Below are 17,028 nucleotides of genomic sequence, written 5' to 3' on the forward strand. Positions count from 1 at the left end.
GTGTGATATTTAGAGTCTCCTTTTGGACTGAGATAATCTATCTAACTTATTCTAGTGCTGTAAGGTTCATATGTCATGAAAGATAAGTAGAAATACAAGTTTGATTTGTTTTTATTAATTCAAACGACCAGAAGCGAGAAACACCTTTAAGATGAAATCAGTAAGACTTTTAAAGCAAAAAGACTGAGAGCAGGAACAGAACAGAATCAGTATCAGAGTCCCAGTGAGTCAGGTCAGGACTGGGAACACTGGTCTCTCCTCACTGTCTCTGAGACTAGAGTCTGGGAGGCCTGGGTGGCCTCACAGGTCACAGAGCTGGCCTTCTCCCACAGGTCTGCAGGGAGCCTCAGGGTGCTGCTCCAGCTGTAGAGGCCGTCCTTCTGCAGCACAAAGCGGCTCGTGCTCTGATCCAAGCTGCTGCTGCTGCCGTCCACCTTCCAGGACAGACTCCAGTCTGAGGGGAAGCCCTTGTTGGCCAGACACATGAGGGTGGCCTTGCCCTTCTGCAGCCCCTCTGTGGAGGGGGGGAACACCGTCAGAGTGGGACGGGTATCACCTAGGAAACACCAGTCAGGTCAGAGGACAGCAACCATAAAACTGTCAATCAAACAGCAGACAGTTGGACACCTTTAGTGTGAGAGAGTTGACTTTCCACTTGTAGAAGTTTCTGTCACATGTAATTTCTGCTCCATCAGTCACTGACTAACACATTGTTTCACTTCCCTTTAAGGAACCTCTCAGCAGAGACAGAAAATCATCTCATAGTTTTACCAGAAATATCTGAAACTGTACGGGATGTACAACAAACACATGTGACATTATAAGTTTTACTTCAACATTCTCAAAAGTGAAAATATACATCAGTTAAAAGAATTTTCTGAAGACCAGTTCTAACATTAAATGTTCTTCAGATGGAGCGAAGTCATTATTTGAAAAAAACACTGCAAACTATTTCAAATTAAATTTCACATATGGCATTATTCTAATAGAGAATTTAAAATTTAAACCACTCATTGGTCAAATTTAGTCTTTGGACTTTAAAGCTTCTAAAATACAGTTTGACATAAACGTAGAAAAATATCATCAAAGCTGATCTGACGACTTCCACAAAGATAAGTAAAACTATGAATCCTGAAATAGTTTAAAATGATGAATAAACATATTTTACTCAGTTTAAGACATTCAAATAATCCTTCAAATATAAAATATTGTATTTCTCCATAAAAACAATATAAACTTACTTCCAACATCCAGTCTGGTTCCTCCACCGAACGTGTACCACAGTGATACAAACTCATTGAGCCGCCGTACAAAAACCTCTGACTGCACAGAGACACGGCTCACGGCTTTCTGACTCTGAAACAAACAAACTCAGCAAACCTTTTTTTGATTTCTGAACAATTTCCTCTCATCAAACTTTATTGTATTAAAACTGAAAATAACACAGAGCAACAAATCAGATTTTTACATGTGGATTAATATTTTTACATATCACTCAAAAGTGTAAAAATATTCCTCGAGTTATGAAAAAAGTCTTATTCATTGCTATCCTGCTAAATATTTTTGTCATAAGTGAGATATTCTGATCACATTAATTAACAAACAAAAAAAAGATGCTGATACTGATAAATATTTTGAATCAGTAGCACATTAAAGCTATTGATCCACTGATAAGACCAGACAGACCGTAACTCAGTCATTATATAAATGAATCATTATTTTATCAACCCTAAATTATATTCTCTCCTACAAAATAAGGATGAAATCCTAGAGGGGGATGTTTCAAACAGGATTAAAGCTAAAGTGTCTAAAGACTCAAGAGACTCACTCCAGAACAAGAAATCTTTCCACAGAGCAAAGTGTTTTCTCTATAAAGGCTACTTTCAGCTCCTTTATAGTAACATCACTGTATTTTCAGTGCTTCCAGAACATTATATTCTTATGGTTGTCTGAATAAAGTTTAACATACTTACATTTTGTCTCGTGTGAAAATTCCACAAATATAACACAGCACATCTTTTACATGTTCAGAAATGTTTTTATGGAGGTGGGAAGAGGTGTAGGGTGCCGTTATTGTCCAAGTGCTTTTCACCTATAAACTTTGCTCAGTGTTGTAGAATGTTTGGGTGAGATGTGAATAAAAACATGGTTATATGTTGGCATCATGTGTTGTAAAACATGTGCAAAAATTTTCCTCCATTATGATGTTTTTGATATGAGGTCAAATGTATCCGTTGTGTGTTGACTGGGCCCTAAAAGCACAAACCCCATAAGTTTGAACCTTTGTTTAACAGAAACAATTAAAAAATGTATTGATTTTCTACATTTCCATTGACCAACTATTCAGAAATTATAAAGAAATGTTCAGTTTCACTCCAGCAAGAGGAAAAAGGCATGTTTATCATTGTGTTTACCTTTTCCTCTGCGTTACACTTTTTAATCATTTGGGAGATGAAGATACAAATCTTTTAATCCATTCATCATTTTCTATAGCTGCTTTATCCAATCCAGGGTCTCAGGTGGCTGGAGCCTATCCCAGCTGTCATTGGGCGTTAGGCGGGGTACACCTTGGACAGCTCCATCACTCCATTAGTCCATTACACTTGACTTAAAAACACGTTATTTATCTATTTATATCAATCATCATCAGAGAGTTCCAACTCCCTGTTGGAGTCAGTCAGAGCATTTCCATAGAGAGCCACTTTGCATCAGCAGCACCATGCTCCAGTGCTCTGGGAGAGTTTATAGTCCTGAGAGTTGAACACTGGATGACTGACAGCTGACCTTCATGACACCAGAAGCCACAGAAATCCTCCTCATCAGAAACATGACTTTGATCTGCGTCCTCATCTGGACTCTCCTCTGCTGCTGCTTCACAGGTAAAGTCCAGAGAATCAAACTCCTCTCCTCTATGAACATCCGTCCCTCTGAAATGAAGCCGACAAAAGCATGAAGCTGCTTTATGTTTTTGTCTCTGTATCCTCAGAGTCCAGAGGTCAGGTCACAGTGACTCAGCCTGGAGCAGTGAGCTCTGCTGTGGGAGGCTCCGTCACCATCACATGTAAAACCAGCCAGAATGTTTACTACGATGGTAACCACTATTTAGCCTGGTACCAACAGAGAGATGGAGAAACTCCTAAACTGCTCTTTTACTATGCTAGCACCAGAGCATCAGGGACTCCAGGTCGTTTTACAGGCAGTGGATCATACTCTGACTTCACTCTGACCATCAGTGGTGTTCAGGCTGAAGATGCTGCAGTTTATTACTGTCAGAGTCAACACCATATAAACAGTCAGTGGGTGTTCACACAGTGAAAAACAGTCGTACAAAAACCTCCCTCAGTCAGACTGAACAGAAACTGAACCGACAGCTGCAGAGACTGATACAGTTCACTGAGGACACACACACACAATTAAAGCAAAATAGATATTACTTAAATTATTAATCATCTATTTATATTTTATTACTTCATTTCTTATCTGACTGATTTAAAAAAACGTGGGGCAACAACCTGGGAAAATCCATAAAAAAATTGTTCATGACCTCTGACCTCATCATCACTTACCATCATCTCCTCCTGCACTCCTCAGTTATCCCCATTTACATAAATGAATGACTGGATGTTCCAGAAGAAAACTCTAAATCTTCCTATTCAACAGTACATTGATTTAGATCAATAAATATATGTTTATTTACTTGAAAAAATATATATCAAATCATGAATAATAAATATGTTAGATTTTTAAAAAGTACCTGCAATCAGTTGAAAATCAGTTTTTACATTTTCTTTACCTGTTTAATCCCAATCAGCTCAGGGTCTGGGGTGGGGCTGACAATATATATATATATATATATATATATATATACAGTGGTGTCAAAAGTACACATATTTGTTACTTAAGTAGAAGTATAGATACTGCAGTTTAAAAACACTTTGGTAAAAGTTGAAGTATCAACTTGGCCTTTTTACTCAAGTAAAAGTGAAAAAGTATGTGCTCCAAAACCTACTTAAAGTATAAAAGTATAAAGTAACCTTTAAATAATTTATTTTTTTGAAAAACCCACACACAAAAAGGTAGATGCCACTATATGAATTGCAGGCTTAATTTGAAAACTGATTAGTTCATCATGTGGCCCAAGACAACAATCATAAAACCATTACTGTCAAAGACAAAGTCACTCAAGGAGCATGTTCTTTCTCAAACTTTATTGGAATTCAGTCCCATCAAAAAAACAAAAAAAAGTCTTACTGCCTGAAAAAATATATAACTATTCCAGTTGTTATTCTGAAAACATCAGAGAGGCAAGGCTAACGCCTTTGACAATTGATAGCTGCTAACCGGGCATGTCTTGGCATGTTCCTATGCTAGCCAAGCTGCAGCAAAATATATCAATTATCAGTTCACAGTTCGGTGGTAACAAAGAATAAGCTTACAATTTACGTCTACATGTTTTTTCAAATTGGAGGGAGAGTTCTTGAACGCCAAAATTACGTGGGTCTTAGGTGTGCAGAGTTTGCATTGCATTTTCCAAGAGTCATTTTTGCACCCGACTATTTTGAAAAATTCTTTGAGCTAGGGCCAAGGATGAGGAAGGTCTCTTTGGTCTCTTTGGTCTCCATCTCCCGATACGCTCTCGCCTGTGTCTGACCTTTCAGACATTTCGGCATCTTTTTCTGAATCGGACATTTTGCGTTTGCAGTTAGTTGTAGAACACCTGCTCGCTTCTGACGAATGACGATTTAATTTGACGAATAGCCTAACCGATGAGTGTTTGCGTTATATGATTCATCCAATTACACTCGTTCTCACTAGGTGTGAATGGCGCCACTGATATGTATTGGATGGCGCACATAACGTGAAATACATCAACATTAAACTGAAGCCAAGAGTTAAAAAAAAAAAGTAACGAGGCTGTTTGTTTTGAAAATGTAAGGAATAGAAAGTACAGATACTTGTGTGAAAATGTAATGAGTAGAAGTAAGAAGTAGGCAGAAAAATAAGTAGTGGAGTAAAGTACAGATACCTAAAAAGTGTACTTAAGTACAGTAACGAAGTATTTGTACTTCGTTACTTGACACCTCTGTATATATATATGTATGTATGTATGTGTGTGTGTGTGTGTGTGTGTGTGTGTGTGTGTGTGTGTATATTTATTTATACACGTTCAAAAATGTCTGATAAACTAGCTATCAACTTTTTTTTTCTGAGGTCCATTTATTAACTCTTGTGTCCTTTCATTGATCCTCACGAGTAGAAGAAAACAGCCAATTATCACTGAAATACTGCTGATCAGACAGCTGCTTTTGTGAGAATTGTTGGTAATAATGTCCATATAAAAGATTGTTGAAATCAAGCTGGTAATACTGCATCTGTTCTATTTAATTTATTATGCACATAAATGACATAAACGGTTGTTGTAAAGCCACAGTCTCAGAGTAAGTTTGACATACCTTCTTTATCTTATAATGTAAAGAAACAAAGTTTATAACAGAGCACAAACAAAGGAGCACATATGAGGTTCACTCTTTAACACAATTCTTTAATTTCTTATCATTTTTAACAGCAGCTCCGACCTCCTTTACATCACACAGTTTAAAGGAGACGGTGTCATGTCACTCTGAAGGAACAGTCAGTGTTACACTGTCATCTACTGCTGTTAAAAAAGGCAGTTAAAGCCATTCCCCTGTGGATTTCATTGATCTATTGTCCTCATCAGTATATAAACATATGACAGCAGGGATTCTTGTGATATCTGTAAGCCTCATGATAATACAGAACACTACTGATGACTTCTACATGAGGTCCCAAATGCACTTCAGTAACAGAGAGGTTCCTTCAGTGGTGTGAAAAAACTAGTTGGTCCTTTCCTAAAAGGCTTCAGTAAAGTTAATGTTAACAAATCTGAAGCAAAGTCACACAAGTCTAAATAAAAGTCAAACTGAATAAAGGTTTTATTGCTTTAAGTCTTATTCTGACTGATGGTCTGACTGTTATATAAACAGTATGGCAAAGAAAAAAGTCATTTGATGAATGGAGCCATAATTAAAGAAATCTTTATTGATTTGAAACATGAAAGATCAACAACAGAAATAAAAACGTTAATGTTGATGCATTTATTGACAGAAAGAAAGACAGAATACACAGTGAGACTTGAAAGAGATTAAAACCAGTCTCAGAGTCCCAGTGAGTCAGGTCAGGACTGGGAACACTGGTCTCTCCTCACTGTCTCTGAGACTAGAGTCTGGGAGGCCTGGGTGGCCTCACAGGTCACAGAGCTGGCCTTCTCCCACAGGTCTGCAGGGAGCCTCAGGGTGCTGCTCCAGCTGTAGAGGCCGTCCTTCTGCAGCACCCCGGGGCTCCTGCTCTCCTCCAGGCTGCTGCTGCTGCTGCCGTCCACCTTCCAGGACAGACTCCAGTCTGAGGGGAAGCCCTTGTTGGCCAGACACATTAAAGTGGCCTTCCCTTTCTTCAGCTCTTCACTGGAAGGGGTTAACATCGTCAGGGTGGGAGGGGCGTTACCTAGGAGACACCAATCAGCTTAGAGCACAGAAGCCATACAGCTGTCAAACACCAGACACTTGAACACCTTTACTCTGAGAAAGAAGATTTTCTCCTTTAAGGAGTTTCAGTCACAAGTTTTCTTCTGCTCCAACAGTCTCTCACACCTTGTTTCACTTCCCTATCAGAAACCTCTCATGCATGTCAGCAAAGACAGAATAATCACACATTTTCTATTAAAATGTCAAAGAAGTCCTAAAACATCACTAAAGCATGTTTCCTGGTATTCAACAATCTTAACATTACACATGCAGTATTTAGTTGAAAACTGAATAATAGAAAAAATAAGTGAGAACAATCAAACAAGTTTCAAGTAAACATGAACCAGAATTCAGATAATTCTTCAAATGGTTTCAAACTCTAAGCAAACCGAATAAAGAGACAACAGTTATGGTGTTGGAAACCTGAAAACTATCCTAAGAAGTTAACACGCTTCATCTTTCCTTCACATCAAGCGGTTTGAATTTATGTCTAAAATGAACGTTGTTCTAACATTTTGAGTCAGGTCTCACTTCAACTACTGTCCATGACAGAAGAGCAGACTCAAATATATGAAAACTGAAACTATTGAAAAAAACAGATTTTTTATCCTTCAACATTAGAAATCAGACATTTTAAAGACGAATTAACATCATCCTGTTGAATTTGTAATGTAATATAAACTTACTTCCAACATCCAGTCTGGTTCCTCCACCAAAAGTCCACCACAGTGATACAAACTCATTGAACCGCCGTACAAAAACCTCTGACTGCACAGAGACACGGCTCTCTGACTCTGTCACACTGAACTAAACCAAAAAGCCCTGAAGAATAAATCATTAACCCCAAAAAACTACATTTTACTTTTTTTCCTTTGACCAACGTAACGAGTTTTTTAAAAATTTCGATCGAAATCATGAGATTATATTTTTTGCACACTAGTATTTTTAAAAATAACTTCTTTTTTTTCATCTTAACTTTTAGAACAGAGAAAAAACTACAACAAAAGAGAAAAAAAAGAAGCAGCAACTAAAAGCTGCTTTAATTGAACTTACTTCCAACATCCAGTCTGGTTCCTCCACCGAACGTGCACCACAGTGATACAAACTCATTGAGCCGCCGTACAAAAACCTCTGACTGCACAGAGACACGGCTCTCTGACTCTGAGACAAACAAAGTTACTCAACAAAACAATGATGAATTCATGAGTTGATACCAAAAAAAAATATATGAACATATAACACATAATAACGCTGTGTAATATTGTATTTAGCATTTACAATTCATGACTTAAATCATCTTTATATTCATCAACGTTTTAGACTGATGATCATCTATTTTACTAAATAATAAATAGTCTGGCAAGATATGAAAGATTCAGACAGTCTAATTTACTGGTAGATCTCTGTTGCAATGATGCTACAAATTAGCACTTATCAAACTTATTGATCAAACTTAAACAGCATCGTGGAAATGATCCAAGTCCCTGTTGAAGTTAGTCAGAGAATTTCCAATAAAAATCCCAAAGAACCATTGACTGAATGATCAATAGGAAATCTGCTCATCCCCTAATACCATCCATTCTTCCATTTTCTGTATCTGCTTGATATACTTCAGGAATGCGGGGGGGGGGGCTGAAGCCTACCCCAGCTGCTTTTGGGCATTCCATATTAAATTTAAAGGTTTTTAAAAAGCTCCTGCAAACTGGCCAAAATCCATCTGTTCTATTTTTATTGATATGGATACAATAACAGACACTGACTTTCATGTTTATTGGCTCTTGCCACACGTCTAAAACATGTTGTTTAGTTTTATTGGGCTCATCTGTGCCTCTTCCCTTCTCATCAGCTGATGACTCATCACTGCTTTACATTCATGTCCGTCTGTCTGAAGATATGACACATGATCAGTAAATACATCAATCATATGAAATGGTAAAATAATGATGGATGTTTTTGTAAAGTCTTGACTTGTAATATCAGATAAAGTAGATATAAACTTTATGTCATTAAATGAGTCATGTGTGCTCACAGATAACTTTTAGTTTGGTTCTTCCAACAAATTTCCACCACAGTGATACAAACTGAATGAATTAGCAACTCTACAGAAACCTGACTGTAGAGAAATAAACAAACTAGAAAAAAAGATGCATTAATACTAAAAATGAAAAAAGTTCCACACAAAACTTTACTAATTTATTTTTCTTAATTTTTACAATTTTGTTTCTTCTCAAAATTTCCAATCTGTTTAATTTTTAGACTGAACCAAACTGCACATACATTCTTAATGAAAAGTTATCAGTATGTTGAACTGAGGATAAAGAACTTTTCGGTAAATACTTGAATGAATTCTCCCTGTTGGAGTCAGTGAGAGCATTTCCATAGAGAGCCACTTTGCATCAGCAGCACCATGCTCCAGTGCTCTGAGAGAGTTTATAGTCCTGAGAGTTGAACACTGGATGACTGACAGCTGACCTTCATGACACCAGAAGCCACAGAAATCCTCCTCATCAGAAACATGACTTTGATCTGCGTCCTCATCTGGACTCTCCTCTGCTGCTGCTTCACAGGTAAAGTCCAGAGAATCAAACTCCTCTCCTCTATGAACATCCGTCCCTCTGAAATGAAGCCGACAAAAGCATGAAGCTGCTTTATGTTTTTGTCTCTGTATCCTCAGAGTCCAGAGGTCAGGTCACAGTGACTCAGCCTGGAGCAGTGAGCTCTGCTGTGGGAGGCTCCGTCACCATCACATGTAAAACCAGTCAGAATGTTTATAACTCCAACTATTTAGCCTGGTACCAACAGAGAGATGGAGAAACTCCTAAACTTCTCTTTTACTATGTTGGAAGTCGAGTATCAGGGACTCCAGGTCGTTTTACAGATGGTGGATCAAACTCTGACTTCACTCTGACCATCAGTGGAGTTCAGGCTGAAGATGCTGCAGTTTATTACTGTCAGAGTTACCACAGTGGCCCCGTGTTCACACAGTGAAAAACAGTCGTACAAAAACCTCCCTCAGTCAGCCTGAACAGAAACTGAACCGACAGCTGCAGAGACTGATACAGTTCACTGAGGACACACACACACAAAAGCACATATATGAACTATTGGTAAACTCTACGTGTAACACACATTTAATCTCTCTTAATAAATGCATATAAACACATTTCACATATTTTTCCGTACATGAACTCTCTTTAAGAGTATTACCATTAATTCAACATTATTAACCCGACATCGCAGGTGATTAAAGCTCCAGTTCTCGTCACAATCATCCAAATATTAGTGTGAATTATCTATATCCAAGTCTCTCCAAGTACATGGAGACAAAAACACTACAGAAAAATTTATTTTGATTAATTTATTTTTATCCATAAATACACTTTCATGACTGGCAGCAGTTAGAAGATTAATGAAGATTTTAGGACACACAAAAAGAAAGTTCAAATATTTACGCTGTGAATCATATATTATCCTTAATTATTATTATTTTTTATTAGAACAGAGTCTGTTGAGCCTCTTGTTTAGATTGAGGTAGAAATTTGTAAATCAATACATTTTATTTTTAGTAATTTTCAGATGTTTTTTATAAGATAATTCACAACATGTACAGATAAGTTGTTAATAACTTTCCTTCATGAAAAAAACTGGTGCTCCAAACAGTCAGTATTTAATACAGTAAGTTATAAAGTAGAGTGTTTGCCATAAAATATTCAAACTCCTCTTCCTCTGAGCGTCTTCTCTCAACAAACTTTCTGGGCATTCTCAGAACAGTAACGCTGACACATTGATATCAGAGCAGTTGTGTGATCTGTTCAAATCCTAAACCCACCCCACCCTCATCTCTCTCTTTACCATATCCCACTAAACCACCAACTAACCCATCAGACTCCTAATCATGAGGTCAAAGCATTTATTGAAGCATTTTTCTGAATTCTTATTCTTGATAAAGTCCTCTGATGCAGCTGAACAAATATCCTCTGAGATGGAGGACCATGTTATTTATTCCAAAGTTCTGGGACAGTTCATTCATTAACCTGAGCTCACTGAGCACATTATCTGACATCCTGATCCTCAGAGTTACTTTGTGACTCTGAAATAACAAGTCTGCAACAGTATCAGAATGGTAATGTTACCCATCTGGAGACACAGAATGAAACGCCAGATCAGTTCAGCATCAGACTTTTTAATATACCACAGTGATCATGTTAATGTTAACTGCAACAGACTCATCAGTGAAAGCAGGAAACATCCTGACATGTAGAGGACAGCTCCAGCTGACTGACTCTGTGTGTTTGCATATGTGTCCTGCCTCTCTGCTCCCAGATGTTAAGAGGTCAGTGTTGATCAGTGGCTGTCCAGACCTTTCAGAGACACTGACACACCAGCAGCACAATGATGATGATGTCACTGACTCTGCTGCTGACCACCCTGGGGCTCCTTGTTCAGGGTGAGAAATGAGCAGCATTTACCATCATTCATCTGTTATAAATGTTTTTAAACTGATGATTTTTTGTCTAGTTAGATGAATTTGTTGTACTAACTTCCGTCCTCTTTTTCCAGGTTCATCAGCAGAAATCATCCTGACTCAGACTCCTGGATCTCAGTCTGTTTCTCCAGGACAGACTGTCTCTTTAAAATGTAAAGCCAGTTCAGATATGGGTAACTACCTTCACTGGTACCTTCAGAAACCTGGTGAAGTTCCTAAACTCCTCATTTATTATGCCACTACTCGTCAGTCTGGAGTTTCTGATCGTTTCAGTGGAAGTTATTCTGGAACTGACTTCACTTTGACGATCAGTGGAGTTCAGACTGAAGATGCAGGAGTTTATTACTGTCAGCAGGGTGGTTACAGCTGGCAACTCACACAGTGATACAACGTCGTACAAAAACCTCCTTCAGCTGCAGAGGAACTGAGCTGAATGAACAGCTGCAAAAAAAACTTTACTAAAAGACAGTTGAAAGCTAAGGGTGCACAACTTTATGATAAAAGACCAAAAACTGATCAAATTACAGCACTGATCCTTAAGAAACTTCCTAATTCCTGTGAAGTTTTAAAAATCCTCCTCAGCAGAAGGAAACATCTAAATAAACCCTATTTTTATTGTCATGCGCTGTGGATGACAACATTTCCAGACGTTTTGTCCAAGACATTCTCAATAATACCCTGTAATCTATCTAAATCACTAATGAACCTAACATGCATGTTTTTGGATGGTGAGAGAAAGCCGGAGAACCTGGAGAGAACCCACGCATGCACAGGGAAAACATGCAAACTCCACACAGAAAGGCCCGGCTGGGACTCAAACCAAGAACCCTCTTGCTGTGAGGCGACAGTTCTAACCACCACACCACCCTGCAGCCTTCTCACAAACTGCTTTTATTGTCAAATATGGATTTCATGCACAGTTCAGACCGATGTTTGAAATATATTTATCCACAAATTCCAATAAAGCTTTCGCAAATATTCCTGAGCAGAAGGAAATATCAACATCATCTACATTTTCATTGACATGGACCTTTATATGGTATCATTTCCAGACTTTTTAGAAATCCATCTGTATTCTTAATCTGATTCGTCCTGTTCAGGTGTATCAATCACAAACGTCGTGCAAAAACCTCACAGCTGGAGAGGAAGTGAAATGAATGAAGAGCTGCTGAGAAGTAAAATCTATTTGATTAGTTGGTCATTTCTAATGTATCACAATCATATCACTTTCAGAATTTATCTTCAAATATGATGTTTCTATGGTAAAAAACAGTAATTTGCCAAAAATCAGAAGAAGAAAACACCAAATTACCAGCGTGAATAATCTTCCCACCTTCCTGAACAAGACTCCAGTCTGAGGGGAAGCCCTTGTTGGCCAGACATACGATGGTGGGCTTCACCATCTGCAGCTGCTTTCCAGAGGGGGGCAGCACCATCTGGGAAAGAGGGACCTCACACACTGCAGAGACAGAGGATACAGTACAGAGTTTAGGTGAAACTCTTCCTCAGGGTTTCACTTCCCTCTATCACCTCAGTTACCATGACAACAGATGAGCATCACTGCTGAACCGCAGCAACAGACAGGTTTCAGAAGTGAAGATAAAGTAGTGAAATAATTTAGGTAAAAAGATCATGAACACAATTTCTCATCTGTTTTAAATGCTAGAGCATATTCATGTAAATATCTGAATAAAACTCTGCTGCTATCACATTATCAACTGCAGAGATATTTAATTTGATATATGCCACACAGAGTTGTAAAAAAGTAGTCTGATCTCTTACTAACAGTAATGTGAGCCTTCGTGCTGTTGAAACCGATCAAATTTACTCATAAGAACTCCAGTCCTGTTCATTGTGATAAATCTTTCACCAGAGATGACATCAGAGATTACTGACAGCGTACAAAGTGATACTAACAACACTGTTGTGTGAGTAACTTTACAGGCTTAATAATGAGAAGAATGTAACAGAACATCAGAGAGAATTTAAACCTGCAAAGTCTGCAGATTACAGTAATGTCGGAAAGATTGTTGATATTCATTATTTTTTAGAATTTATAAAACAGCAAAGACTCCAATGTTGAATTATTTTTCTTATATTTGTTCATTTAGAATAAAAGCTGTTCACCACTGAACTATGAATTAGAATCATTCAAACCAATAACACAGGTGAAATGATTATGTAAATCATGTTTTCCCACGAATACAAAACTGTTCTTAAACCTTAATATGAAGAAACAGAACTTTTGTTCAGTTTTATGCACAACATGTTTTCATCCATCATAACAGACATTAGAAACTCATTTTTAAACTTAACAAAATATCACAATTAAGTTTTCATCAAACACATCTTTTATTCTGTTGAAAGATAAACTAATACCTGATCAAACAGTATGCAGTCATGTGAAATAGCTTTTTTTAAATATATCAAATAACAGAAAAATGATCAGTTTGGTTGTTCAATGATTCACGTGTACTGACAGTTAGATTTCAGTCTGATTCAGCCACAATGATGAATAATTACTGATCAGCTCTACAAAAACCTCTGACAGTAGAGAGACATGTCTTTGGAACAAACAATGCAAAAGATCATTTCAGTTAATGATCAAGAAGTTTGTGTCAAAATGCTCCATAAATTCATCAAATAAATATAGAAAATCAAGACTATATTTAAAACACTTTAAAAACAGAAATGAACCGGAGCCTTAAACAATTCTACAATAAAACTTGTTCAATGTTAGAATTATGAGAAGATGTCTTATTGAGGAAGATGAAACTTTTTTTTTAAATAGATTATTTTGCTGTTTGTGAATTATGAGCAATGACTTCAAATTTAGATTTTATAGATTTAATGAAACAAACATATATGATGGAACGTGACAAGGATCTGATTAATCTTAATGAACTCTATTGTTAACCAGCATCATCAGAAAGTTCCAACTCCCTGATGGAGTCAGTCATTTAAAGAAGTAATTTACATTCTGATTAATTTCTTGATTATAAGAAATGTTGGAGTGAGTCAGAGCATTTCCATAGAGAGCCACTTTGCATCAGCAGCACCATGCTCCAGTGCTCTGGGAGAGTTTATAGTCGTGAGAGTTGAACACTGGATGACTGACAGCTGACCTTCATGACACCAGAAGCCACAGAAATCCTCCTCATCAGAAACATGACTTTGATCTGCGTCCTCATCTGGACTCTCCTCTGCTGCTGCTTCACAGGTAAAGTCCAGAGAATCAAACTCCTCTCCTCTATGAACATCCGTCCCTCTGAAATGAAGCCGACAAAAGCATGAAGCTGCTTTATGTTTTTGTCTCTGTATCCTCAGAGTCCAGAGGTCAGGTCACAGTGACTCAGCCTGGAGCAGTGAGCTCTGCTGTGGGAGGCTCCGTCACCATCACATGTAAAACCAGTCAGAATGTTTATGTTTATAACAGCTACCACCGTTTAGCCTGGTACCAACAGAGAGATGGAGAAACTCCTAAACTGCTCATTTACTCTGCTAGCTACAGAGCATCAGGGATTTCAGATCGTTTTACAGGCAGTGGATCAAACTCTGACTTCACTCTGACCATCAGTGGAGTTCAGGCTGAAGATGCTGCAGTTTATTACTGTCAGAGTGCTCATCATATCAACAGTCAGTGGGTGTTCACACAGTGAAAAACAGTCGTACAAAAACCTCCCTCAGTCAGCCTGAACAGAAACTGAACCGACAGCTGCAGAGACTGATACAGTTCACTGAGGACACACACACAAGCATATTAAATATTATCAAGCTTTTTCTTTATGACTTTCTCCAATGCAGCCTCATATCCTTTGAATTCTAAGATGAAATAATGTGTGCATCAAGAAGAACTTTCAGGCTGGAGTGCCACTATTAACTATAATTTTCTCCAGTTTTAATCAGTTTGAAGAAACAGATCAGAACTCCACGTAGTAAAAGATGAGTTCTTTCAGAAATATGTACATCCTTGAATAATATAAGCTATTTTAAATATTAAAGATTATGTGAAGAAGATTTCTTGGAGTGTTATTATAAATATTGAAATTATATAAGTATACTTCATGATAAATAAATCATATACACTACTAGTGAATGTAAAACTATATATGCTCACAACATACAATTATATACATAGTATATGCAATATCAAATGCCATAATATGAAAAGTTCATTACTATCCTACTTAGTATTGTGTCTTCCATTTCTCTTTGAATCAAATTTGAAGCTTCACAAAAGCTTTGAAAGGCCTCATTTTTATTCACAGACATTAACTGCATGAATCGTTGCTGACTTGACTTCCATGTTTTCTGGCTCTGCCAACACGTCCAATTTCTGTTTGAAGTTTCCAGAGTAAGAAATCTAAGCTCCTGGGCCTCAGCATCACTTCAGGAATCATCACAGCTTTACTTGATAAAATCTCTTGGACACAAACACCACGACTTGTAAACACTTTGAAATTCAAATGACAAAAACGTGCACGTCCATGCACATAGCAGTCCAATGTATCTGCGCACACATCAGGAGTGTAGGAACATTTAATGTGCGGTCTGTGATCGATAAGTTTTGCAGGCAGCATGACAACAATTTATGATGTGCTGACATATCGAAAACTTCAGCTTTGGAGTTTGTGGAGCAGGTTATCTGAGCTCTGTGGCCTCAGGCATCATCCCATGACTGATCTAGTGGGTGCTGTGAAGCAGCTTCATGGGGAAAATAATGATGAGATTAGCAAGGAGACATGCAACAGGCGGGGAAAAAAATGGCATTATTGGCTGCAAATAGGTGGAATAAACACAAGAAAGCAGGAGGGTGTATGTGACCGAAGGGAGACCCTCTGAGCATCTGTTGTCGGGTTCATAAAAAATCACAGTCCCTTTGAACTGAGAATGTGACTGACAAAAGTCACACCTCAGTTCTTTTTTTCCTTTAGAGTCTTTTTATGTTCTCAGTGCTGTATGTCTCTGTTTTCTGATCTAACTTTATACCATGATGACTGATCTCTAAATTCAAGATTGATTGAATGATAGCCTGATATTTTGCCTAAAGAATCTCTGTTTTCTTCAAAGAAATATACACTTATGTCAAGTCTGGATTAAAGACTTTATTCAAGTTTTTAATCAAATCTTTGGGATCTGAAATATTTTAATATTTCTTTCATTTTCCTGTTGGGATCTGTTTGCATCAGTTCCGTCAGTTCCTCAGTTTTTCCTCTAGATGGCGCCAAGGAGCAGGGTTGGGCCACAGGCTCTGCAGGTGCGCTTTCCTTCGCACCTGCAAATCATCTACCCTCATCAGAGGAGGATAAGAGGAGGTGTCGGCCAGCACTTCGACATCCGAGTGTTTCACCGTCGTGTTAACTCTAGCCAGCCGTACCTGAAAATTCTATGTTCAATCTTCTTATTGAAGACTTATTTCCGTATTCTCGTTCCCTGTTTCAGGTTTTTTCTCCTGTCGATGGTCTGTACTCAACCTTTATCTGAGTTTCAGAGGAGAGAAAAACAGGAGAAATGTTTATAATTATAGTATCCATTGATATTTTTTTTTTTTTTTTTTTTTTTTTTTAATTTAATATATAAATGTCACACAACTCTTGTGTAAGTGTAGATATCTTCTGGAGTTAGTGCACACTGAATTTTAGTTTCCCTTTGTACCCACTCTATGCCAATATATGTGTTTTCACCCCGAACACGAACACAGTTGAGATATTGTTTTATATGTACCTATTCAAATCCGAAAATGGACAAAAAAGGGATTCAGTATTCAGTTTGTGTTCATTTGAGAAATAGTCCACATCTGATTTTGAGAACAATTGACTGTTTATTGAGACCGATAGCAGAAAAATAAACAGAAAAGCTACATAATGCACATAAAGCAACAGAATGCAATAACTGTAAAATATTTTCCCAGTCCCAGTGAGCCAGAACAGAACTGGGAACACTGGTCTGTCCTCAGTGTCTCTGAGACTGGAGTCTGGGAGGCCTGGGTGGCCTCACAGG

At 37.8% G+C, this 17,028-nt stretch overlaps 3 gene segments (V, D, J or C); 1 reads left to right on the forward strand and 2 right to left on the reverse strand.

Annotated features, from left to right (window-relative positions):
- Positions 1-134: 134 nt before the first annotated feature.
- Positions 135-4,689, reverse strand: LOC142367343 (immunoglobulin kappa constant-like). The segment is given in 2 exon segments: positions 135-556; positions 4,641-4,689. Coding segments are annotated over 2 exon segments (372 nt in total).
- Positions 4,690-6,044: 1,355 nt separating this feature from the next.
- LOC142368006 (Ig kappa-b4 chain C region-like) lies at positions 6,045-6,757 on the reverse strand. The segment is given in 1 exon segment: positions 6,045-6,757. A coding segment is annotated over 1 exon segment (303 nt).
- A 4,180-nt stretch (positions 6,758-10,937) lies between these two features.
- On the forward strand, positions 10,938-11,413 carry LOC142367809 (Ig kappa chain V region 3368-like). The segment is given in 2 exon segments: positions 10,938-10,989; positions 11,103-11,413. Coding segments are annotated over 2 exon segments (363 nt in total).
- The last annotated feature ends 5,615 nt before the right edge of the window (positions 11,414-17,028 follow it).

This window comes from Odontesthes bonariensis, chromosome 18 (assembly GCF_027942865.1).
Source record: "Odontesthes bonariensis isolate fOdoBon6 chromosome 18, fOdoBon6.hap1, whole genome shotgun sequence".
NCBI lineage: Eukaryota > Metazoa > Chordata > Actinopteri > Atheriniformes > Atherinopsidae > Odontesthes > Odontesthes bonariensis.